The 26,922-nt window shown below is 40.4% G+C and overlaps 1 protein-coding gene across 4 annotated transcripts in view; it reads right to left on the bottom strand.

Moving 5' to 3' along the window:
* Positions 1-26,922, bottom strand: part of RBMS3 (RNA binding motif single stranded interacting protein 3) — a 983,638-nt gene that overhangs the window by 510,608 nt on the left and 446,108 nt on the right. For all 4 annotated transcript variants that reach the window (XM_069730019.1, XM_069730018.1, XM_069730016.1 and 1 more), the window contains exon 4: positions 12,557-12,648. In XM_069730019.1, the coding sequence (XP_069586120.1) occupies positions 12,557-12,648 (92 nt within the window). The remainder of the gene's footprint in view (positions 1-12,556; positions 12,649-26,922) is intronic.

Here is a 26,922-nt window from a genome sequence, read left to right as displayed (position 1 = left end):
ATCTCACTGGGCTTGTGCCGTACTCATTTGTAATGCCATTGCATCGGGTCCAGGTCAGTGGTCTCTGACTGGCTGTTGACAGAAGCTATGTGAATTTCCTTAACCTCTCAGCAAAGAAGTCGGTTTCAGAGTCTTTCCCACACTTCTGCTGTTCGCTTGGTTACTGCTGGCTCTCCAGCCAAAGCTATAGTAACTAGCAATAAGCAGCGGCAAACAGGTGTTCTAGAGGCTAAGTCCAGAAACCCCCCTGCTGAGCATGCTTGTGAGGTTGCGACCTCTCATTGGTGGTGGTCAGTTGTCAGCTGCTCGGGTGACGTGACAGTTCTGGATTGGTTGAACAGCAACATATAAAAGGTTTCCTGGAGCACACGCCGGTGCGCTAAGATCATTTATATCATATATGTGTGTGGAGCATAATGGTAGTGTGGACTTTTCTGCATGTGCTCAGGGCAGGTGTATAGCTTTTAGAATTCCAGCACCTCCAGAGAGGAGTTTGGCTGAATTCAGGGCAGGTGTATAGCCTTTAGAATTCTGGCACCTCCGGAGAGGAGTTTGTATGCGTGCACTCGCTGTGATTGTGTCCACTACATGTTCCTTTGCCCCTGTGAGGGTTGCGTTTTCCTGTGAGGTTAACCAGGGATCGCGTTTAGCACCATACTTGCTCTGTTACCTTGTGCGAGTGACACATCTCTATTGCAGAGCATCTATTCTGTTGCTGTATGCGAGTGACACAGCTCTATTGCAGAGCATCTATTCTATTGCTGTGTGCGATTGACACAGCTTTGTGTTCTCTACACTGAGTGACATTTAACTCAGTGTGAGCCAGCTATCGCTCACTGCATGTTCCACCATTGTTCACATTAGCTACAATTTTCCATCTCTGCATGGTGGACCACTTATAAGTATGTATTTTGAGTGTGGGAGAAAATCGATGTACTAGTAGGAAACCAGCGGAAACACAAGAAGAACATACAAACTCCTTACAGATGACTTGATCGTGAACCTGGGTTGGACAATCCTATCTGCTCATCTCTATTCAATATGTCATGTGACTCTGCAGCCAATCAGAGGTTTATAATTAGCTGCGTCCATCACTACTCTGCTCTGTTAAATAGGAAAGTTCAATGTCCTCATCTATTAGTCAATTTAAACAGAATCACTTAATGTTAGGGCTAGCGGAACGCACCAAATAATAGGACTGATAGTGTACGGTGCGTTCGTAGCCCGGGGTCCACCGTGCAGAGATGGAACCTGCTGCTGAGTAATGACGGACTATATGGCGGTACTCATAAGTATACTCGCGTGGGTTAAACTTCACCCAACGTGAAGGAAGCAATCCTGTTGCGTCACAGGATCGCGGTACCGCACATAGAAGGCGAGCAAGCAGTCAGCGAACTTAACCCCAACTAGGATTGAAGTCCGATTAGACCACTTGCTGACACAACACCGCAACAGGGTGTGTTAGGCAACTCTTATAATTAGAGCACCGAAGTGCGAACTGTGCCGTGCTGGCAGGCACCACTAAGCACCCAGACGTGGGTCAGGAAGCGCACTACTGGCGCGTGGCGCCGCACTGGCGGTCACAGCAATAGACGCTGATACGTGTGTGACACGTTGAGTGATTTGTCGGGCGCTAGATAGCAGCCATACTCCATACGCGAACAGTCATACAATAGGGTAGGGGTATTTAATGAACGACTTGCACTCACAACAAACACACGTATTCAATTGTACACTAGTGCATGGCCGTGCGGTCATGCGCAGTTTATATAATTGCAGGACAGGAAGTGGCCACAGAAACTTTGCCCTTCCAGGGCCTGCCAAGAGGACCAATGGAATGCGCTGCAGAGCCAGAGTACATGACCCTCGATCTCCAACGGGAGATCTTGCTCTGGGCATGCTCAGTGTGCGCAAACAAGGACTTAGTCCCAGGGAAGTCCGCTCGCCGCTGACCAGCACTGACTTTAATGGCAGGAGCTGAAGAAGCAGCAGTAACTCTCTGTACAGAGTGAGAGCGAGCAAGACACTGGGAGCGACGTCCCTGCTGAGCAGACTCCACTGCGGCTGGAGGAGAATGGGAGACCGCAGCGGAGACGGATCGAGATTCCCCCTGTGCAGCAGAGGAAACTCGACTCCTAACACTTGATTGTAGGAACCTAGCATTATTGCACATTACATGGAGAGTCTGATTTTATTGGGCATCTTGCAATGCTTCATTACTTCTTTGGTTGCATTCCAGGAGAGTTTAAGACTTGTTATCAGGTTCTACCACCCAATCTAAATCATTGTGCGTCTCAGAAAAGCTATTTGTAGGACAACCTTTTAACCTTTTATTACTATAGATATAACATACCATTCACAGTTATCATCAGAAAAAAAGCAATGTCATCCTCTGTTCCCTCCAAATGTATCTTGGATTAGAAAGCAAAATTACACACGGAAAACACAGAACTTTCCTTCCCTCCAACGGTGTTCTTGGTTAATAATATAAAACCCCTCTAAAGGAAAAGACAATTCTAATACTAATTTGTATTCCCCCAAAAACTCCTTGAAGAAGTGGAGGGTTGGGTCATACTTGGACCAAAATAACCATTGTTTCATTGTTAACTTTAGGCTGCATTGAACCACTGCACAGATTAGCGGTATCAGCAGTGTTCACAGGCGCTAATCAAAATCTTAATTTTTAATTGGGGCTGTCTCAATGGTGCACGCGTCTTTGACCTTAGCTTTTCTATCACATGAGATTATACAAATATTAATCACAGATATTCGTAAAAAGACCCCCAAAATATTAATTATTTTGCTAACTTACACAGAGGATCATGTTCTGTAGCACTTCCCTAAATTCCTGATCAGTATGTCTTTGGAGTGTGGGAGGAAATTGAACTATCAGGAGGAAACTCATGCAAACCTGGGGAGAACATACAAAGTATTTACAGATTTTGTCCTTGGTGGGATTTGGAATCATGACCCCATGGATACAAGGTAACAGTACTAACCGCCGAGCCGCTATGCTTCTTATAGCATTGCATGATGAAAAATAAAAAAAACTGTTTATTGGAACACTGCATAATGATGTGCACATAACATGTAGCTTTAAAATGCAAACCCCAACTTCAATGCATTTTAAGTAGTAACTTATTTTCTTTGTCTTCTATTCCATAAGCCAGTTTATATTCAGCAAAGCTCGTCTGCTACATTTTTTCTACCTGTAAAACCGGAATGAAGACACTGTATCAAAACTATCAAATCTATAATTCCCACGGGAAATAACAGAATTTGTTGGTTTGATAAATCCTGTTACGGTCTAGAAAATAAAGTTTAAAAGTATAATAATCACTAGCGGTGATAGAAAAATGTCATAGATGAGCTTAGGATGAAGGAGCCGTGATACATTTCATTGCTAAACCGTTAAACCTCGATCAAACTAATTTTTATATAATGTGCAGGCGAGCTACAGTTTAGAAAACTCGTAAGTTACTATAAAAATTTGTGAAGTGCTCAGCCGAAGAAGGCAGCCTTCTCGTTAAGATTCTAACAATGGGGGCGAACTGTAAACCAATGAGAATGAAAATTGGCAAAGAAATAATACCAAGTATGAATTTTCAAGTGATAAACCTCCTTAGGCAAAAGATGAGCATCCTACGGATACATTGCTCATGCAGGAACATAATCAGATGCGCATTTAGCTAATAATCATAGAAAGCAAACATCTAGTAACTAAACAGTGTCAACACATTGGCTTGTGCCAGTACAATGCTAGTAAACACCATCTGCACACTCCAAAGTGTCTGACTGGTTAGATCATTTATCATGAAATGCACACTGCCAGAGTCAAGGCTGAGAAAGCATACTGTACAGGAAAAGAATGTTTTTAGTTCAAAAATTGACTACTTGATTCAGTATTTTGGGAGTTGATTATAATAATTTGAGATTATAACAGCGGTCACACAAGATTTTATAGCAACTGATTTTTAACAATGCCTAACAAGGCAAATACTAATTATTGTAATATATTCTCCAATGTACAAAAAATATACAAGCACAAATTATTTTATTTAATTTAGTCCCTATTCTTGCTTAAAGCAAATCTGTCAGTAGAATTAACCCCCCCCCCCCCAATAAGCCGTCTATATGGGCTTGCAGGTAATGGGAAGCGAAATAAAATGATACCTTAATATTGGCGATCCAATATCTTATTCCGAAGAGATCAATATTGTTTTTATATGTAAATGAGCTGTTCAGAATTATGGGCCAGACACTGACCTCTCTGAGAATCTGCCTCCAGAGATTATTGTAAATGCAAAGCGGCATTACCAGTGTAAGGGTATGTGCACACGTCAGGATTTTCTAGCAGAAATTTCCTGACAAAAACCGGACATTTCTGCCAGAAATCCGCGCGCGATATTTGCGTTTTTTTCACGTTTTTGACACGTTTTTTATGCATTTTTGTGCGTTTTTTCCCAAATGCATAGAATAGCGGGAAAAATGCAGAAAATCTGCAAAATTAATGAACATGCTGCTTTTTTTTAACCGCAACGCGTTTTTTTTTTGCGGAAAAAAACGCATCATGTGCACAAAAATTGCAGAATGCATTCTAAATGAAAGGATGCATATATGTCTGCAGTTTGTAATGCATTTTTATCGCGTTTTTATCATGAAAAAACTTGCAAAAAACGCTAAGAAACCTGAACGTGTGCACATACCCTAAGACATGCAACTAACACAGGACAGTAGAACTGAACTTAGTCTCATAACAAACACATTTGCTGCAGATTTCACAGCTCTGCTGTATTGCAACAAAATTGCAACTCAGACTTTTAACCTTTACAAACAAACAAATTCTGGAGGTAGATTCTCATACAGATCAGTTCCCTTCTCTTAGCCCTGAACAGCTCATTTACAAATAATAAAAATGTGGATTTCCTGAGCTTCCCTAATTATTCCACTCTTTTCTGTTTTGTCCAATGTCACTTCATTGCAGAAATATTAAAATGTGTTCCTTTCGTAGCACAGTATGTGAAATCTCTGCTTGCAATCCAACTGGGAGTCTTCCTCAGAATCTTCTCTGTGGGAGCATATGCTTTCACCTTTTCCTCCAAGCTGCTGACAACCACAACATGGTAGCAGATCCAGCAGTCAATCAGTCTCACACACTGCCGATCTGAGATTGGCAGCATTTGGGAGGGAGGGTTGAAAGTGCACGCCCCAAGAAAAGACTCTGAACAAAAACATCCAGTTTGCAAGAAAGAATTTCTCATAGTACGCTCCAAGAGCAACAAATGTAAATATCACTGACACAGTGCAAAATGGGAAAAGAGCTGCAGAATCAGAGGAACTCAGACATTTTTGCAAGGCATTTAACTCTTTTTTTTCAGCACATGACAGGTCCTCTTTAAGGGGTTTGTCTAGTTAACAAAATCCTTAAAAATATACCTAAAATGTAAGGGTATACAATTTACTTATACACTAACTATTCAAGATGCCTCCATCTTATGACTCTGGTCCCGTGCCCTGGGCCATTCACTTCCAACTTGTGCTAGACAAAGGATGGTATTTCCATTTGACCGTGTTTGTGTCTGAAGTGGACTAGCTGACTGATATTTTTAATAGCTAAAACATTCCCCTACCAAGCCTATATGTTGTCCATGTCAGAGAAGAAGGCTGCACAGTGTTATTAATATTCAGTCTGCCAGGCCCCTTCACACACAGCACAGCCCCAGACCCAAGAGTTGTGTAACCTAAAGGGAGGCTACCAGTAGAAAGAGACACCATGAACCTGCACATATGGGGTTAATATGCAGGTTAATAGCATTGATCTATATGAAATGTATTATTTCAGTTTGTTACATGTAATACAATTAACAGTAGAAAGTTGCTGCAACACAGATGATTTCATATAGATATGTCAGTGATGACTGGGCTGATCTTACTCATGTGCCGCACATCAGCAATGTCTAAGGCCGGTTTCACATTAGCGTTTTGAGGAGCTGCGGACTTCCTCCGTGAATCCCCGCCCTCAGCCGCACCTCAGCCACTAGCTCCGCCTACTTCTGCATGCGGCCTGCGTACCTATCTTTAACATTAGGTACACAGGTCGTGCCACTGTATGCGGATGCCTCGTTTTGACTATGCGGTGACCAGCATAGGATGCAGCTTGTAGCAACTTTCTTTCTCCACATCGTCAAAACGACACATGCGGAAGCATCCGCATACAGCGGCACGACCTGCGTACCTAATGTTAAAGATAGGTATGAAGGCAGCATGCAGAAGTAGGCGGAGCTAACGGCCGAGGGCGGGGCTTCACGGAGGAAGTCCACAGCTCCTCAAAATGCCAGCGTGAAACTAGCCTAAATGTGTTGACCCAGGAAAAAGTAAAATATTAAAGGGAACCTATCACCAGAAAGAACACTTTTAACCTGCAGTAATGGGGTAAATCTGTAGGCTAATAGCATTGTTAACCTGCCCGGTGCCCTGTCCTGGCTGACAGCAAGCCCTAATGCACAGCCAGTTTCAGCCAGGGACGGGGGCAGTGAGTGAACCCACCCTGGCACCACACCCATCACTGAGACCATAACGCTGCAGGGGGAGTAAAGTAAAGTGTCTCACCTAAGCGTTCGGGTGAGTGCGGGTGCTGGGCAGGTTGGTAATGATTAACCCCATATCTGCAGGTTAATAGAATTTTTTCTGGTGACAGGTTCCTTCTAAAATACATTTTTTTGTAGAGAACACCGCACACAGAGAACACCACACACAGTAGCTTTTCCTAGGTCACTGCAACATAACGCCACAGTCTTTGCTGATGTGCGGCACGTGGGTAAGATCAGCCCACTCATCACCGGCATATCAATAAGAAATCATCGGTATTACAGCAGCTGTCTACTGTTCATTGTATTACATGTAGCAAACTGAGATAACACATTTCATATCCCCCCCCGGTGAATTGTTATAGGGGGTGCTCAATGATGAGACAGAATAGAGATAATTGGCCTATAAACTGTTTCACAAGAAGATAAAATAGATTTTCTGCTTTTTCTCAATTCTGCTTTTCAGGTGCTCATAAGTATATATTTTGTGGTCAATGTACTACACATAAGTGCTGTCTGCTCTAGATTTTTTATCATTCTCGTAGTGTAAGAAGACATAAGCATCAGTGAGGCCAAACTGGAGATAGCTAAAAATTGATACCGCTCAGACCTTTGTAAATCAAAGCTAATATCCATTTCATAACAGCCGCACTTGTTGCACAACATCTGAGCCTGAAATTCAGATCATGAAAACTTTCATCTCAGGAAACAATCACTGTTTGATGCAGATTCCCTTTAACTTCCTATTTGACAGAACATCCACATTGTTTGATATCCGTGGGTTCAGCATGTCTCCCTCTCATTCAGTTCATCTGTGATGTGGCACATGTAATTAGCACATCTCCGTGATGATACATCGCTAACAGTAGTATTCCGCTCCATGCATGAATAATTAATAGATGCCATTATTAAAAGATTACTTGTCTTGCTCTCAGTTCTATTTGCAAGAATGTCATTTTTGATACAGAAATATTCAATAGTTCCTTACACACAGTACATGTAAATATACATCCACAATATGATGCTCATAGACGAGTGAAAATAGTCCAAATTTTCAATCTTTTAAAAAAAACCTTTTCATCCCATCTGTTTCTCTATTTTCAGATATATAATTTTGCATTCTTTTTTGGCAATGCAGCTAAAATTAAAAAAAATAAAGTAACTGTGCATATTTCCTTGTGTAAAAATATTCTGCAAAGGCACCTAATTCACTGCCATTGAGATAATAAAATAAGGTTTTAGTCTTTAAAATTACTAGATTACTAATTACTACAGCAATAGTATCATCCCCTACGATTGTAATTAAAGAAGCACTTTCATTAAAGGGGTATTGCCATCTCCAAGATCCTATTCCAATATGTAGTAGGTACAATAATAATAACATTAGCAAATAACTCCAATTAAAAATGTAGCATAGTTCTTCTGATTCACTATGTCATTTATCCCATGTGTATGGCATTGCAGTAGCTTAGGTATCCATGGTTCCAACCACTAACAACTAGATAGTTAACTATCTGTCATTATATGAGTGATCACAATTATGGATACCTAAGCTACAGTAATGCCTTCCTTCACATGGGTTAGGGACATAGAGAATCAGAAGAACTATACTACAGTTCTAATTGGAGATCTTTGCTATTACCATTATCATTACATCTACTATATATTGGGATAGGGTCTTGGAGTTGGGAATACCGCTTTAACAATTTTTACTAAACCTGTGTAAATTTTAGAGTAGTGTTCTGTCACATAACGGCAATTTAGATATCCAGCTCACAGATAGGGCACAGAGTGAGATGGAAGTCTCTTTTACACTGTAAGCCCATGGAGCCTCATTCAAAGACTTTTATTGTAAAAACTATGAGTGCTGAGTGTGATCCAATGAGTCTGAAGACCAGTCATGTGATTAAGAAGAGGACCAGAACGGCATTGGATACCAGAGAAGATGACAATGTCATCGATAAGTAGATTAATACGCTGACACTACAATAACTAGGTTTAGGGGTAAAAACTTAGTAGGACTGCTTTTTTAATGCAACCATGCCATCCTTTAGCATCTTAGAGCTACCATGACTTTACGTGCCTCTCTACTTGTTCTAGAATATGGTACTATCCTGTGAATTTAGCCATTGTTACAGTATAACTGTTGACCAGTATATGCTTGATGGGTCTATGTTATGTAGGATTTTTGATGAATAGTAAACTTGATAAACTATGATAATATAGTAATTGTTACTTTTACCCCTTTCCGACAAAGGGTGTAATAGCACGCCGATGTCGGACTCCCTCCCTTTGATGTGGGCTCCGGCACTGAGCCTACATCTTTCCCGGCACATATCAGCTGTTTTGAGCAACTGACATGTGCCCGGAATAGCCATGGGTGGAATCGCGATCCACCCGCGGCTATTAACCAATTAAATGCCACTGTCAAACGCTGACATCGGCATTTAAATCTTGCTTCCGGCAACCGTGCCAGAAATACGCACACCTGTGATCCCGGTCACGTGATCGCGGGATACCGGAGTGTTGGCATGACAACCGCAGTCTCCTGTAGTCGGCGCTCATAGCAAGTGAGTAAATCCGCTATATAGAGGCGATCTGAGCATCGCCTCTATGTAGCAGATTTGATCGGGTTGTGGCAGCGTCTCCCATTGATTCTATTGAATCATGCCAAAAGTAAAAAAGAAATGTTTTTAAAACTATAAAAAAATAAAAGTTCAAATCACTTTCGCCCCATTGAAAATAAATCAATAAAAATAAATCAATCATACACATATTTGGTATCGCTGCTTTCAGAATCACCCGATCTATCAACTGAAAAAGGGATTAACCTGATCGCTAAACGGCGTAGAGAAAAAAAAATCTAAAAAAACAGAATTACTTTTCTTTGGTCACAATGACATTGCATTAAAATGCAATAATGAGCGATCAAAAGGTTGCATCTGCACAAAAATGGTATCATTAACAACGTCAGCTCGGCACGCAAAAAATAAGCCCTCACCCGACCCAAGATCATGAAAAGTGGAGATGCTAAGGGTATCGGAAAATGGCACAAATTTTTTTTTTTAATAAAGTTTGGATTTTTTGTCACCACTTAGGTAAAAAAGAACCTAGACATGTTTGGTGTCTATGAACTCGTAATGACCTGGAGAATTATAGCAACATGTCAGTTTTAGCATTTAGTGAACCAAGTAAAAAAGCCAAACAAAAGCGAGTGTGGGATTGCACTTGTTTTGCAATTTCACTGCACTAGCAATTGTTTTCCTGTTGTTGATAGTAACATATCAATGATAAATGAGACAAATGCCATAATAGAACCTCTCATGAGTTAATGAGTTTTAGCACTTCTTTGAAAAATTAAATCAAATGTAGTCTCTAAATTATACCAACCTCAAGATTGTATTAAATAAAAAAATATAAACACGCCTCACAAAAGCAAAACCTTAAACAAATCCATAAATGTAAAGCTAATAAAGTTAGTCAGTAGTAAAATAGTAAACTATATAATGAGAAAATAAGAAAATTGTCTTCAGATGTCTAGAAATGAAACAAAAATGAAAAACAAGACATATTTTCTTTAGCAACATAACAACCAATCCCAAGGCTGGTGTAACATATAGGTATGCATAGCTGAACCCCTACACTTTTGTAAATCCATGTATATTGCAATAAATATACATAGCATCCTCTGTGACCTCCTGTGCAGGGACCATAAATTGGCATCAATATCAGATTCAGCACCTCTACCAATTAGCAGTTTTCAATGCTGCCAGTAGCCAAATGTAACAGTTTGCGGAGAGAAAACACCACAACTCCATAATTTTAGCTTAGTTCTCATTCACATCAACAGGAATTGACTTGCAGCACCCCAGAAAGGCAATTACACAGTGTATGGAGCTGTAGTGTTCCAGTGGTCATGATACGTGAAGGACCATTACCAATCTGATATTGATGACCTGTGCTAAGAATGGTCATCAATATCTGACTAGTGGGTGAACTATCCCTTTAATAAATAGACTGTAAACTACAGCAAGTCTATTGTATCCTGTAATAAGATTTTGAATCGAGGTGAGTTAAGTGTTACAAGTTCCCATAAAATCATTTAAATATAGATTTACCATTTCACAACATGATATAAATACCATTATGCAGCAAGATATCCTGAATTCCTGATGCAGAAAACTGTAATATGACAACTAACCTTAACTTGACAGGGTCAACGGTTATGTTTTTGTGTTAGAGAACACATTTCCCTGCTTGTCTGTTCTATCACAGGGAGAGAAGTTTTTTTGCCACATCACCAATTCTATGAGCACATCATAAATTGACATATTTGCTCAGTGGCCTCCGGAACTCCAACATGTCTGACTTGATTTTTGATGAGCTCAGTAGTATGGGGACACAGCAGAAACACTCACTCCTGTGATAAAACAGGCAGAAAAAAGTTTTACTTGAGAAGTAGCAGATGCAAGCCACTGATGTTTCATTTGTATACTCACTTATCAGAAGTGGCTTATGTTTCGTCCTCTGGCCTGTAGCTGTGTTATGTGCTGACCATAAACTGGAGCAGCTCTGAATGCTTGGACACAGCAAATTACAGTACACAGCAAGGGCACATTTACAAGATTATCTCAGCACAAGAATATTTTTTTACACATCCAAGTGGGGAACTTATTATTATATCAAGATCTATTGGAAAAAAAATGTACTTTGTTCTTGGAGCAATATATTTAAAAGTAGTACACTTGACGTGTCCATGTCCTTTAAATTTTTAATGCACAATAATATTTATACTAAAAAAATGATACTGTTTTAATATTTTTTTTAAATGTCTCCGGCTTATAAAAGATTTCACAGGGCTATAAAATGCATTAAGCATAGAAAGATAGTTACCAAATTAACCATGTGGTATATGCCAATAATAATATTTCATATTAGAGAAAAGCTGAAAAATAACTAAGAAAATCTTAAAATGGTAAAAAATAAAAACCTCAAGTACATTTGTACTGAAAATAATACTTCATACATGTTTTATGAAGATGAGTAAATCTTTCAGAATTCTCCATTGATTCTCCAAACTGAAATTAATATAGTTCACGGCAAATTTGGAACCTGTAAAATCAATTTTAATTTCCATTTATAACTTTTTGTCTGACTGATCACAAATTATTAGAGCTAGCATAGAAGAATAAATATACTATACGGCAGGGATAAGCAACCCCATTGAGAATGAGCCCAAATTCACTCTTATGCTTTAATGAAAGTTTACCATAATAATGAAAGCCAGCACACTTTATGACATTGAACGCAGGAGGATCTTTATTACAGTGAAAACCATAGGACCCGCATAACAATTACCACAAAAAGTGACAGGAACAGCCGTAGAATCCTGACAATGGTCACAGACGCAGAACCCTCAAAACATTAAAGTCTCCTGCACCACACTAAATAACAGAAAAGAACTTTTAATACTTGACTTCCACAGAAACCTATAAAAGTTAGGGTGCTTTCAGATTGCGCTCTGTGCCCTCGTTTTGGGCATAAGTCTGAAATCCCCCACCAAATTGCGTCCAGATGAATGCGCCAACGGGGCGAATAGACTGTAATGGAGACACAGAGCAAACATGTTCTCTGCCGTGAATCATTTTTGGGAATGTACACCTACAGGCGGACGCTCAGACGTAGTTTGCTCTGGGTCACTATTGTAGTCTACTGACCCTATCAGCACATGTGTCTGGAGAGGGATTTAAGATGGTTACCTCAACAGGAACACAGAACGCAATGTGAAAGCACCCTTAGTAAGTCGAGTAAGTCAGTTCTGTCAGTTCAATGAAACTCAGTGGCACTAGCTTAAAATTTAGATTAATCCCCAAATAACCTCAAGTATGCCTTTTGAGGCCAGTTCCTCAGTCCATGTTCTAAAGCATTCATAATGAGACAGAGTAGTATGTTCTACCTTATGTCCTTACCTTTGCCATTTGGGCCTGTACACCAGTAGCTTTCAGTGATGCAACGGCTTTTTGTGCAGCAGCAGGACTGTCAAAATCTACAAATCCATAACCTGCAAAATGAAGAAATTATTTGTCAAAAGAAGAAAAAAGTAACAATGACAATTTCTTATCTCATATGTTACATAATAATTCTTCACGAATCACGACACATGGCGTAAATGTATGTCATATGTTGTGTCTCTGCCTTTGGTGAAGGCTCGAATGCTGATCCCCATCTTTACTGGGAAAAGATGTCTGATTTAATCAGCCGTTATGTGCCTTTTAACAGCCATGGGTGGAGCAGATCTCTACCCGTGGCTATTAACCTGTTAAATCTGGCTGTCAAACTCTGAGCAGCATTTAATGCGAGCCTTGATCGTGGGGTGTCGATGGATTTTCATGACAGCTGTGGGACATGTCTGTCATTATGATTCTCCTGTGAAAGTCAGCACATGGTTGTCATTCGTAGGAGATCGTAATTTTTTTTTATACTAAACAGTGCGCACTGCTATGTGTAGCACAAGCGGTGGGACAAGCAAAGGGACTTTTTAAATATAGTAAAAATTGAAACCAATGTTTTAATACATATAAAAAAAGTAAAAAACACACAAAAGATCAAATGACCCCACTTTTGACCCATTAAAAATAAAACAAATAAAAAAAATAAAAAATGCACATATTTGGTGTCGCTGCATTCGTAAAAGTCAGATCTATCAAAATATGATGTAAATTAATCTGATCAATAAACGGTGTAAAGAGAAAAGATAAATAAAATGCCAAATTTTTTGTCCGCAATGAAATGCAATAAGAGGCAATCAAAACATTGTATCTACCCAACAGTAAAAATATCAACTCATGGTGCAAAAAATAAGTCATTACACAGCTCCATGTCCTGAAAGATGGAGAGGATACTGGTCTTGTAAAATGGTGACAATAGCAAATTTTTTTTAACCACTTAGATAAAGCAAAAACTATACATGTTTGGCATGTCCGCAATAATACTGGCCTGGAGAATCATATTTTAAGGTCAGTTTTACCCTATAGCAAACATAGTAAATGCAAAATAATTAAAAAAAAAACAATTGTGGAATTGCACTTTTTTAGCAATTTCAACAGACTTGGAATTTGTTTCCAGTTTTCCAGCACACTATATGATAGAAAGAATGGTGTCATTTAACCCTGCTGTTCTGTTGGTCAAAAATGACCGACTTTGAACTTCAATATTCTTTAAAATATTCAAGATGCGGCTCTGAAACCCGTGGCCGACCGACCCATCCTCATTTAAGTCAATCAACCACAAGTTTCAGAACCGCATCTTGAACACCCCAAAAATACCAAAGTTCAAAATAGGTCTCCCCAGACCGAACAGAACAGCAGGGTTAAATGTACAGCTCATCCCACAAAAGATAAGCCCTTGTATGACTATATTGATAGAAAAAAATAAAAAAAAAGTTATGGCTCTTGGTATAAGGAGGAAAAAAATAAAAAAAATAGAACATTGTTAGGTCATGAAAGAGTTAAAGGGGTTATTTGGTACTAGATGGCAGCCCGATTCTAAAGAATCGGGAGTCTAGAATCCATATATACTTTATTTATTCAAATGTAAGAATAATACAATTAATAAATAATAGTAAGAAAGAACAAAAAATGGCTGCACTCACCAGCTCTTGACAATTCTTGTTAGCTCTGTGTCATTAGTATCCTTACTATTAGAGCTCATATTGGCTAAGCTAAACAGCTTTAAGCGTGGTGGTGGCAAACAACAGGTTAATAAGAGGCAGTGTCAGGTAGTAGGAAAATAGCCAGTTAATAATAGGCAATAGTTCTTTGCAGGAATGCAGATATTAATAAATAGGCAGTTTATATTGCAGAGAAATTGCTGGGCAATAATGGACAATGTCCTTATGTGGCAAATAATAGAGCAATATACCCAATGTGGCAAAGAAGAGGTTAATAAACGGCAGTCTCTCAGTATAACAGTCAGTGAATAATAGGCAGTATATGGAGAAAACACCAAACAAAAGTTCAAAATTGGTGTGAAAATGTCACTGAACCACTTCACAACTAAATATATATAGTTTTGGTAAATGGTATTATCATTTTTTTGACGAAATTCGGCAGGAGCTTGAAGAGCAACGTCACTGGGCCCGCCTCCACGCAGTAGAAACTTGCTGTGAGGTAAAAATTCAAAAATCACACCAAAATGGCGGGCGGAGTGTGTCACAGTACGGCACGTTTCTGATTGGTCGCTCGCAGCAGGCAGCAACCAATCAGACACTGGACACTGTTGACGTCACTTATCTCCGGACATTAGCTCCGGACATTAGCTCCGGACATTAGCTCCGCACATTAGCTCCGGACATTAGCTCCGCACATTAGCTCCGGACATTAGCTCCGGACATTAGCTCCGGACATTATCTCCGCACATTAGCTCCGGACATTAGCTCCGGACATTAGCTCCGGACAAAGCCACGGAAGTTGGCACAAATTGCAGGAAGTAGTATTCTAGGCAATTAATCTCCGGACATTAGCTCCGGACATTAGCTCCGGACATTAGCTCCGGACAAAGCCACGGAAGTTGGCACAAATTGCAGGAAGTAGTATTCTAGGCAATTATATATTAGATTTTAATATTGATGGCTTAACCTTAAGATAAGTCATCAATACCAGAATTGAAGGGGTGTGCCATGGTGGGCTCTCTATAAAGAATTATGGTTCAAAGAATGCTTAAATTGCCACAAATATATTAAAGAGATGCATAACCTGGTGTTTTATTTCTGCATCGGACATATGATAGCATTAGGAAATGAAATTATTATCATAAGACAAGCTACTTTAACACATTTTGAGCATAAAATGCCTGTGTAATTTTCACAACCTTCATAAATTCATTAACTGTAAGTATAAGACGCTATTGATTAAGTTCCCCAGTATAATATGTTTTTGCTACTGCAGATGATTCTGTGTAATTTTTCCTGTAGGGTTCAGACATTACTATTAGCTTTTCTTTTTTGACATATTATGAGATGTATGGTAAGTTTTGAGATAACTAGATTAAAAAAAAAATACTCTGCCACGAGTTGTCTATGTGAGGCCACCTAGTGGTTGCGATGTACATTGTACTTGCCAAAGATATGGTATTTAATTGGTTTAATGTGAAATTTATATACTTAACCAAATATAAGGAAAACTAATAGTGTACACATCTGTATTAAAAGAAAATAAAAATAATATATTCCATAAATTAACAAATTTAAAAGCATCAAGATGGAAAATAAACATCTACATTCCAGCCCTATTCTCACCTTCCCATATTTCATTGCAACTGACTGCTTTCCAATCTTTTTTGGACATCTACCAAATACCAGGAATGAAAGCCATCGGTGTAACATATAGCCTTGGCTGATATCTTGACAAATGCTTCACATCCTTTATCATTCATGGGAAGGAATTTCTTCATTTATTTTGATATGTTAAGACTTGTTTGTCCCAATTTGTACTTTCGTTCCGTTCTCACTATTGTCTTAATATGTACATTGCACATAACAAGATTATTTAGCTTTTCCAATTACAAGAAATGTGATATCTGTGAGTTTGCAGTGATAGCTTAGAACAGATATTTGGTTAAGGGCTTTCCAGCTCGCCATGGTATCTAATAAAATCCCCCTTGAAGCATACAGCTATGTAATGCATTGTAAAATCTAAGACATTAAGTGCTTTATAATTACATTGAAGGCACAAAGATCTTCTATACAATCCACAGAATCCTGAGATCTATAATCAGATCTACAATTAATAACTACCAATTTACAGTAGTGGGGATGCCATTACAGAAATAAATTATAGAGAGGTCAGGTGCTGCTTGCAATAGAGTTAAAATACTGAGTGCTGTAGTTGGATTAAACAACTAAGAAACTAAGTTCTCTTTAATTAATGATGATCATTCCTAATGAATCAATTCTCTCCCACACTATTGCTCTGTGAGAACCTAACCTAGGGGTCTGTGCACACTAGTATTACTGCTGAAGGTTACAATAAAGCCTTTACAGCTAATTAAAATCAGTTATTGAATAATTTCTTTAAGAAATTTGTCAGGGGTCACACCGCCGTCGATTCTCTCATGTTAGGCTACATTCACATTTGCGTTGTGCGCCACTGCGTCGGCGACGCAACGCACAACGCAAACAAAAACGCAACAAAACGCACGCAAAAACGCTGCGTTTTGCAACACATGCGTCGTTTTTTGCCAAAATTTGGACGCAAGAAAAATGCAACTTGTTGCGTTTTCTTGGCCCGACGCTTGCGGCAAAAAAAAAGCATGCGTTGCACAACGCAGCACAAAAAGACGCATGCGTCCCCCATGTTAAATATAGGGGCGCATGACGCATGCATCGCCGCTGCGTCGCCCGACGCAAACCCGACGCAAACATGCATAACGCTAATGTGAACGTAGCCTTAGAGAATCAGGCTGACTATGCTAATGTCACTCAGATCATACTCTGTCAGATTCTGATCCAAGTATCATCTGAGTGTGACCTGATTATCTTGCACAGGTGCAGAGAAGATGGACCACTTCATTTCTCTACCTGTGTACGCGGTTTCACACAAACCAATAGACTTGTATAGGTGGACATGATCCGATCATTGGATGCACTTGCAGCATGCTGCCATTGTTTTCTCATGCCTCCTCAACATAAGAAAAAAAATCACAGATCTGCACTGCCCCATAATATAAACTTTGTCGGATAAAACAAGGAATAGCACTCGGCCGTGTTATAGGGCAGTATGAGCGAGCCCTTATTGTTATCATAGGGAAATATTAGAAACTCCCACAGAACATTACAACCAAACTGTAGAAATGGGTTCCTATAATAGAATTTTGGGAATGTAAGAGCCCATTCAATGTAATGGTACCATCTACGATTCTGACTTACTGCAGAATACAAGGAGCTGCATGGCAGAGATCAGAGGTAGGCGTAGCGTGCATACTGCTATTGTAGATATCTCTATACATCCCTCACAGTAGGAAAAAGCCAAATAAGAGCAGATCAGAAGTTATTTTTAAACAGTTTTTTCTACTTTAAAAGTCATTAAATGGGTGTAAGGTTTGGTAATAAAAGGAAAACGTTCCTACACTCACTTCCCAGACTGACACTGCCTCTCGTCACTTGCTACTGTGTCTACTAGTCTGGGAGCATCAATATCGGTAAGGAACATTGTATGACCCTGCAACCAATCAGTGGCTGCTGATCTTCTGCAGAATTCACAATCCATCCAAGCACACTTTTCCATTTAGATGGAATATAAAGGCTGAAGATTATCATCAAGATGTTGATCTGAATGTCAATGTCCCGAGATTATAGAAGATGGTAGAAGTTATGGAGATGTAAGTGTAGATTGTCGAATTATTTATTTATTACCCTTCCCTTGGCCTGTCTAAAATAACTTTATAAAATAGGTAAAATCTAAATTTTTTACCATATTAAACAACTTTTTGTGTTTTTCTTTAAATAAGCCCTCCCTTGAGCGTTTTCCCACCTAAACATGTGCACAGTATGTTGAGTACTGTCAGTTTGTTAGTATACTCATCTACCACCATCTTCTCTTTGATTTAGGCACCGCTCTGCTCGTCTGAATGATGTCACCACTATTCAAACTCTCCAAGTCACACTATCCTCTGTATAGCCCAGAAATGGCTTTTACAATGTGAGTCTATGGAGTGTCAGAACAATGTGAGTCTATGGAGTGTTAGATGGAATATAAAGGCTGAAGATTATCATCAAGATGTTGATCTGAATGTTAATGTCCCGAGACCATAGAAGATGGTAGAAGTTATGGAGATGTAAGTGTAGATTCTCGAATTATTTATTTATTACCCTTCCCTTGGCCTGTCTAAAATAACTTTATAAAATAGGTAAAATGTAAATTTTTTACCATATTAAACAACTTTTTGTGTTTTTCTTTAAATAAGCCCTCCCTTGAGTGTTTTCCCACCTAAACATGTGCACAGTATGTTGAGTACTGTCAGTTTGTTAGTATACTCATCTACCACCATCTTCTCTTTGATTTAGACACCGCTCTGCTCGTCTGAATGATGTCACCACTATTCAAACTCTCCAAGTCACACTATCCTCTGTATAGCCCAGAAATGGCTTTTACAATGTGAGTCTATGGAGTGTCAGAACAAGGCTTAGAACAAGACTTCATAGGCTTACATTGTAAAAGAGACTTCCGGCTCACACATAAAGTATAGAGTGAGATGCACAGTCTGAAGAGCGGTGACATCATCCAGAAGAGGAGCAGAACAGCACTGGATCCCAGAGAAGATGATGGTAGGTCAGTATATTACCATGCTTACTCAGGCCTCTTTCAGACGTCCAGATAATTCCGGTACTGGAGAAATCGGTACCGGAATTATCCGTGTCCGTGTGTCCGTGTGCTCACATAGCACATCAGTGTGGCACACGTGCGGCATCCGTGTGCTGCCCGTGTGCCGCCTGAGGACCACACAGACCGTGCAGGAGAGACAGCGCTACACTAAGCGCTGTCCCCCCTGTGTGGTGCTGAAGCCGGCATTCATCTCTTCTCCCCCGCAGGAGAAAAGAGATGAAAGATCAAGTTTTTGTAATTTTTTGTTAAAAATAAAGTTTGCTGGTGGGCTCCCGCCTCTCATCCCCCGTGCGCCACCAGGCCCCTTGCATAGAAATACTCACCCAGCTCCCGCGATGTCTCCTCTCTCCTCTCAGCGCTGGCAGCTTCTCCTGTGAGAGCTGTCACGTGGGCCCGCACATTACAGTGAGGAATATGCGCATATTCCTCACTGTAATGAGCGGTCCCATGTGACCGCTCACACAGGACCTGCTGCCGGTGCTGAGAGGAGAGAGGAGACATCGCGGGAGCTGGGTGAGTATTTCTATGCAAGGGGCCGGGCGGCACACGGGGGATGGGAGGCGGGAGCTCACCAGCAAACTTTATTTTTAACAAAAAATAACAAAAACTTGATCTTTCATCTCTTCTCTCCTGCGGGGGAGAAGAGATGAATGCCGGCTTCAGCACCACACAGGGGGGACAGCACTTAGTTTAGTGCTGTCTCTCCTGCGGGCGGTACGTGCACACGGAGGAGAGTGCACACTGTTCTCCGTGTGCAGGACGTATTGCGGTACGTGCTGCCAGCGAAAAACGGACATGTCTCCGTGTTTTCAACATGGACACACGGTCCATGAAAACATGGAGACATGTCCATAGACCCATTCATTTGAATTTGACTACGTGTGTCTGTGTCTCCGGTACATGAGAAAACTGTCCGGAGACACTGACATGTGAAAGAGGCCTCAATATTACATACACTTATACACAGATTTATGGGAGGGTTTTTTAACAGAATTTTCCTATAAGAGATATAAGTCTATAGGCTACAATTTTTATGTTACTTGCTGATGCATGAAAGGAGCACGTTAAAAATGTGTACAAAACTACACTTCTTTCTTCTTTTTATTCTTTCTTTAATACAAAAGACATTTATGAGATCAGATATTCTGAGAATTAAAACTGTGAAGCAGTAAACTGACTACAGCAGGAGCCTCTCCCCACTGCTTTGAAAGCAATAAGAGACCTAGAATAAGTCCTTTAAGTTACTTTTAGCAATCATTTTTAGATTACACCTGCAAGGTAGAATTTTGTCTGCTAATTAAAACATGTACATTATTTGGAAAAACAAATCATTTTAGCACTTACAATTCATAGTCAGCAGTAATGGCCAACTGCTTTCTGTGCCCTAAACATGTTCTGCATCCCTGAGCTCATGAAAAAGAACATGTATTAATTAAGATGATAGGCTCCATCTGCATTCTGCTTTACTGCTTCTTTAGCACTTTACATGTAGAGGCAAGCATTTAGAGAACAGCACACTATAGATTCTGGAATTTGTAGAGTCAGCTCTGGTCATCAAGCAACCTAAGCAGGTCAAATTATAAGGATTTTTCTCTGCGTGGTTGAGAGTTTTGTCAACACAGAATACGGCAAAGGAAATGAAGATCACCATTAAAATCAAAATATTATGCGGTGTGCAAAAGGTTTCTAAATGAAAGCTCGATGCAATAAGATATATACAGTATATATACAGTACAGACCAAAAGTTTGGACACACCTTCTCATTTAAAGATTTTTCTGTATTTTCATGACTATGAAAATAGTAAATTCACACTGAAGGCATCAAAACTATGAATTAACACATGTGGAATTATATCCTTAACAAAAAAAGTGTGAAACAATGGAAAATATGTCTTATATTCTAGGCTCTTCAAAGAAGCCAACTTTTGATTTGATGACTGCTTTGCACACTCTTGGCATTCTCTTGATGACCTTCAAGAGGTAGTCACCGGAAATGGATTTCACTTCACAGGTGTGCCCTGTCAGGTTTAATAAGTGGGATTTCTTGCCTTATAAATGGTGTTGGGACCATTAGTTGTGTTGTGCAGAAGTCTCATGGATACACAGCTGATAGTCCTACTGAATAGACTGTTAGAATTTGTATTATGGCAAAAAAAAAGCAGCTAAGTAAAGAAAAACGAGTGGCCATCATTACTTTAAGAAATGAAGGTCAGTCAGTCCGAAAAATTGGGAAAACTTTGAAAGTGTCCCCAAGTGAAGTTGCAAAAATCATCAGGCTCTACAAAGAAACTGGCTTATATGAGGACCGCCCCAGGAAAGGAAGACCAAGAGTCACCTCTGCTTCTGAGGATAAGTTTATCCAAGTCACCAGCCTCAGAAATCGCAGGTTAACAGCAGCTCAGATTAGAGACCAGGTCAATGCCACACAGAGTGCTAGCAGCAGAAACATCTCTACAACAACTGTTAAGAGGGGACTTTGTGCAGCAGGCCTTCATGGTAAAATAGCTGCTAGGAAACCACTGCTAAGGACAGGCAACAAGCAGCAGAGACTTGTTTGGGCTAAAGAACACAAGTAAAGGACATTAGACCAGTGGAAATCTGTGCTTTGGTCTGCTGAGTCCAAATTTGAGATCTTTTGTTCCAACCACCATGTCTTTGTGCAACGCAGAAAAGGTGAACGGATGGACTCTACATGCCTAGTTCCCACCGTGAAGCACGGAGGAGGAGGTATGATAGTGTGGGGGTGCTTTGCTGGTTACACTCTTGGGGATTTATTCAAAATTGAAGGCATACTGAACCAGCATGGCTACCACAGCATCTTGCAGCGGCATGCTATTCCATCCGGTTTGCGTTTAGTTGGACCATCATTGATTTTTCAACAGGACAATGACCCCAAACACACCTCCAGGCTGTGTAAGGGCTATTTGACCAAGAAGGAGAGTGATGGGGTTCATACGCCAGACCTGAACCCAATTGAGATGGCTTGGGGTGAGCTGGACCGCCGAGTGAAAGCAAAAGGACAACAAGTGCTAAGCATCTCTAGGAACTCCTTCAAGATTGTTGGAAGACCATTCCCAGTGACTACCTCTTGAAGCTCATCAAGAGAATGCCAAGAGTGTGCAAAGCAGTCATCAAAGCAAAAGGTGGCTACTTTGAAGAACCTAGAATAAAAGACATATTTTCATTTGTTTCACACTTTTTTGTTACGTACAGTGGGGCAAAAAAGTATTTAGTCAGTCAGCAATAGTGCAAGTTCCACCACTTAAAAAGATGAGAGGAGTCTGTAATTTACATCATAGGTAGACCTCAACTATGGGAGACAAACTGAGAAAAAAAAATCCAGAAAATCACATTGTCTGTTTTTTTAACAATTTATTTGCATATTATGGTGGAAAATAAGTATTTGGTCAGAAACAAAATTTAATCTCAATACTTTGTAATATATCCTTTGTTGGCAATGACAGAGGTCAAACGTTTTCTGTAAGTCTTCACAAGGTTGCCACACACTGTTGTTGGTATGTTGGCCCATTCCTCCATGCAGATCTCCTCTAGAGCAGTGATGTTTTTGGCTTTTCGCTTCGCAACACGGACTTTCAACTCCCTCCAAAGGTTTTCTATAGGGTTGAGATCTGGAGACTGGCTAGGCCACTCCAGGACCTTGAAATGCTTCTTACGAAGCCACTCCTTCGTTGCCCTGGCGGTGTGCTTTGGATCATTGTCATGTTGAAAGACCCAGCCACGTTTCATCTTCAATGCCCTTGCTGATGGAAGGAGGTTTGCACTCAAAATCTCACGATACATGGCCCCATTCATTCTTTCATGTACACGGATCAGTCGTCCTGGCCCCTTTGCAGAGAAACAGCCCCAAAGCATGATGTTTCCGCCACCATGCTTTACAGTAGGTATGGTGTTTGATGGATGCAACTCAGTATTCTTTTTCCTCCAAACACGACAAGTTGTGTTTCTACCAAACAGTTCCAGTTTGGTTTCATCAGACCATAGGACATTCTCCCAAAACTCCTCTGGATCATCCAAATGCTCTCTAGCAAACTTCAGACGGGCCCGGACATGTACTGGCTTAAGCAGTGGGACACGTCTGGCACTGCAGGATCTGAGTCCATGGTGGCGTAGTGTGTTACTTATGGTAGGCCTTGTTACATTTGTCCCAGCTCTCTGCAGTTCATTCACTAGGTCCCCCCGCGTGGTTCTGGGATTTTTGCTCACCGTTCTTGTGATCATTCTGACCCCACGGGGTGGGATTTTGCGTGGAGCCCCAGATCGAGGGAGATTATCAGTGGTCTTGTATGTCTTCCATTTTCTAATTATTGCTCCCACTGTTGATTTCTTCACTCCAAGCTGGTTGGCTATTGCAGATTCAGTCTTCCCAGCCTGGTGCAGGGCTACAATTTTGTTTCTGGTGTCCTTTGACAGCTCTTTGGTCTTCACCATAGTGGAGCTTGGAGTCAGACTGTTTGAGGGTGTGCACAGGTGTCTTTTTATACTGATAACAAGTTTAAACAGGTGCCATTACTACAGGTAATGAGTGGAGGAAAGAGGAGACTCTTAAAGAAGAAGTTACAGGTCTGTGAGAGCCAGAAATCTTGATTGTTTGTTTCTGACCAAATACTTATTTTCCACCATAATATGCAAATAAATTGTTAAAAAAACAGACAATGTGATTTTCTGGATTTTTTTTTCTCAGTTTGTCTCCCATAGTTGAGGTCTACCTATGATGTAAATTACAGACGCCTCTCATCTTTTTAAGTGGTGGAACTTGCACTATTGCTGACTGACTAAATACTTTTTTGCCCCACTGTATATACATCCACATGTGTTATTTCATAGTTTTGATGCCTTCAGTGTGAATTTACAATTTTCATAGTCATAAAAATACAGAAAAATCTTTAAATGAGAAGGTGTGTCCAAACTTTTGGTCTGTACTGTATATATATATATATATATATATATATATATATATATACAGATACAGGTGTAAAAAATAATATTAAGTTACATTTAAAGCTCCACTCAAGCATTTTTTTTTTAATTTCAATGTCAGACAGGTATTACTAGTGCACGCTTCCTGACTGCAGTTTAAGCCGCCATCATATTCTGTTCTTAGGACCACTTCAGTCATCTTCTGCTAGTTGTGACCTACCGGATAGCTTCAGTGTTTGCTGAAAGGGCCGGTAATCACTTCTAAATCTATGTCTATAGAGCTAGAACAAGACCAAAAGAAAGCTCTCATAGACTAACATTGAGATCTTGTAACTGTTAATTCTGACTTCCGGCCAGTCAAGGACTGCTGTCACAAGATGGTGGAACCAGCACGAGGAATAGCAGAAGATTGCAGCTCGTAGGTTTATTACTAGTGGTAAGGAACAGACCTTAGTGATACCTCTCAAGTGGTGAAATTATAAAAAAAATTATAATCTTTTTCATCAGCATCTATGTATTAGCCATGGACAAAGCATGGTGCCTGATTATGTGAAATTATGTGACCCCACCCTACAAAGTCTTCTGTTGTCAGTCACAAGCTTTGTTATTCTCTATGAATTTGTGATAGATGAAAAGGTGTCATATATGGTTTGTTCATCATTAGCCCAGAATATGTGAACCCTTTTTTTTGGAATGTATGCTATGAAGAGACAACATATATAGGGAGTGCTGCCAGCAGGGCAGGACTGGCTATCTGGTAATTCTGGCAAATGCCAGAAGGGCCTGTCTGGTCGTGGGCCGCCTTGTCTGCTACATTGTTAACAGAATCCGTGTTCTCAAGACACCCACACCGTTAAGAGTTGTGATGGAACACAAAGTCGCTGACTCCATCACTTACCCCAGCAGGCCACTGGTATCATAGAAATATTGGTATCATAGTAAATCTTGCTTTCCTCTACCTAGGGTAATATTATTAGTAATATATCCCATCTGGTCCTTGGGGACAGGAACAGCATGGGCCTCTGTGATTTCAAATGCCAGGGTGGTATTTCAGTCCCAGTCCGTACCCGGCTGCTAGTGTCAGACTGGGATGCAAGGGGCCACCAGTAACATTGACTCTGAGGTCTACCGTTCATAAAATGAAAATTTTCTATTAACCTCAATCACAAATTTACTAATGCTTCTGTATAATAATAAACTGAGTAATGAATGATGAGCTTTATCTGTACACAGTGAATCAAGTACAGTGGGGCAAAAAAGTATTTAGTCAGTCAGCAATAGTGCAAGTTCCACCACTTAAAAAGATGAGAGGCGTCTGTAATTTACATCATAGGTAGACCTCAACTATGGGAGACAAACTGAGAAAAAAAAATCCAGAAAATCACATTGTCTGTTTTTTTAACAATTTATTTGCATATTATGGTGGAAAATAAGTATTTGGTCAGAAACAAACAATCAAGATTTCTGGCTCTCACAGACCTGTAACTTCTTCTTTAAGAGTCTCCTCTTTCCTCCACTCATTACCTGTAGTAATGGCACCTGTTTAAACTTGTTATCAGTATAAAAAGACACCTGTGCACACCCTCAAACAGTCTGACTCCAAACTCCACTATGGTGAAGACCAAAGAGCTGTCAAAGGACACCAGAAACAAAATTGTAGCCCTGCACCAGGCTGGGAAGACTGAATCTGCAATAGCCAACCAGCTTGGAGTGAAGAAATCAACAGTGGGAGCAATAATTAGAAAATGGAAGACATACAAGACCACTGATAATCTCCCTCGATCTGGGGCTCCACGCAAAATCCCACCCCGTGGGGTCAGAATGATCACAAGAACGGTGAGCAAAAATCCCAGAACCACGCGGGGGGACCTAGTGAATGAACTGCAGAGAGCTGGGACAAATGTAACAAGGCCTACCATAAGTAACACACTACGCCACCATGGACTCAGATCCTGCAGTGCCAGACGTGTCCCACTGCTTAAGCCAGTACATGTCCGGGCCCGTCTGAAGTTTGCTAGAGAGCATTTGGATGATCCAGAGGAGTTTTGGGAGAATGTCCTATGGTCTGATGAAACCAAACTGGAACTGTTTGGTAGAAACACAACTTGTCGTGTTTGGAGGAAAAAGAATACTGAGTTGCATCCATCAAACACCATACCTACTGTAAAGCATGGTGGCGGAAACATCATGCTTTGGGGCTGTTTCTCTGCAAAGGGGCCAGGACGACTGATCCGTGTACATGAAAGAATGAATGGGGCCATGTATCGTGAGATTTTGAGTGCAAACCTCCTTCCATCAGCAAGGGCATTGAAGATGAAACGTGGCTGGGTCTTTCAACATGACAATGATCCAAAGCACACCGCCAGGGCAACGAAGGAGTGGCTTCGTAAGAAGCATTTCAAGGTCCTGGAGTGGCCTAGCCAGTCTCCAGATCTCAACCCTATAGAAAACCTTTGGAGGGAGTTGAAAGTCCGTGTTGCGAAGCGAAAAGCCAAAAACATCACTGCTCTAGAGGAGATCTGCATGGAGGAATGGGCCAACATACCAACAACAGTGTGTGGCAACCTTGTGAAGACTTACAGAAAACGTTTGACCTCTGTCATTGCCAACAAAGGATATATTACAAAGTATTGAGATTAAATTTTGTTTCTGACCAAATACTTATTTTCCACCATAATATGCAAATAAATTGTTAAAAAAACAGACAATGTGATTTTCTGGATTTTTTTTTCTCAGTTTGTCTCCCATAGTTGAGGTCTACCTATGATGTAAATTACAGACTCCTCTCATCTTTTTAAGTGGTGGAACTTGCACTATTGCTGACTGACTAAATACTTTTTTGCCCCACTGTATATAGTGCTAACTACCGATTATATAGGGATATTAGGGGGGCAATCCTGCACAGGGGCCTACCAAGGGATTCACCACTTCACCCGTGGGCCAGTTCGAGTACAAAGTGCCACCAGTGGATTAACCTGTTTCCCTGTAGGCCAGTCCGAGCCTTAGTGCTCCTATTA

Source organism: Ranitomeya imitator, chromosome 6, assembly GCF_032444005.1.
Source record: "Ranitomeya imitator isolate aRanImi1 chromosome 6, aRanImi1.pri, whole genome shotgun sequence".
Classification (NCBI taxonomy): domain Eukaryota; kingdom Metazoa; phylum Chordata; class Amphibia; order Anura; family Dendrobatidae; genus Ranitomeya; species Ranitomeya imitator.
This window is presented reverse-complemented; position numbering and strand designations above follow the sequence as displayed.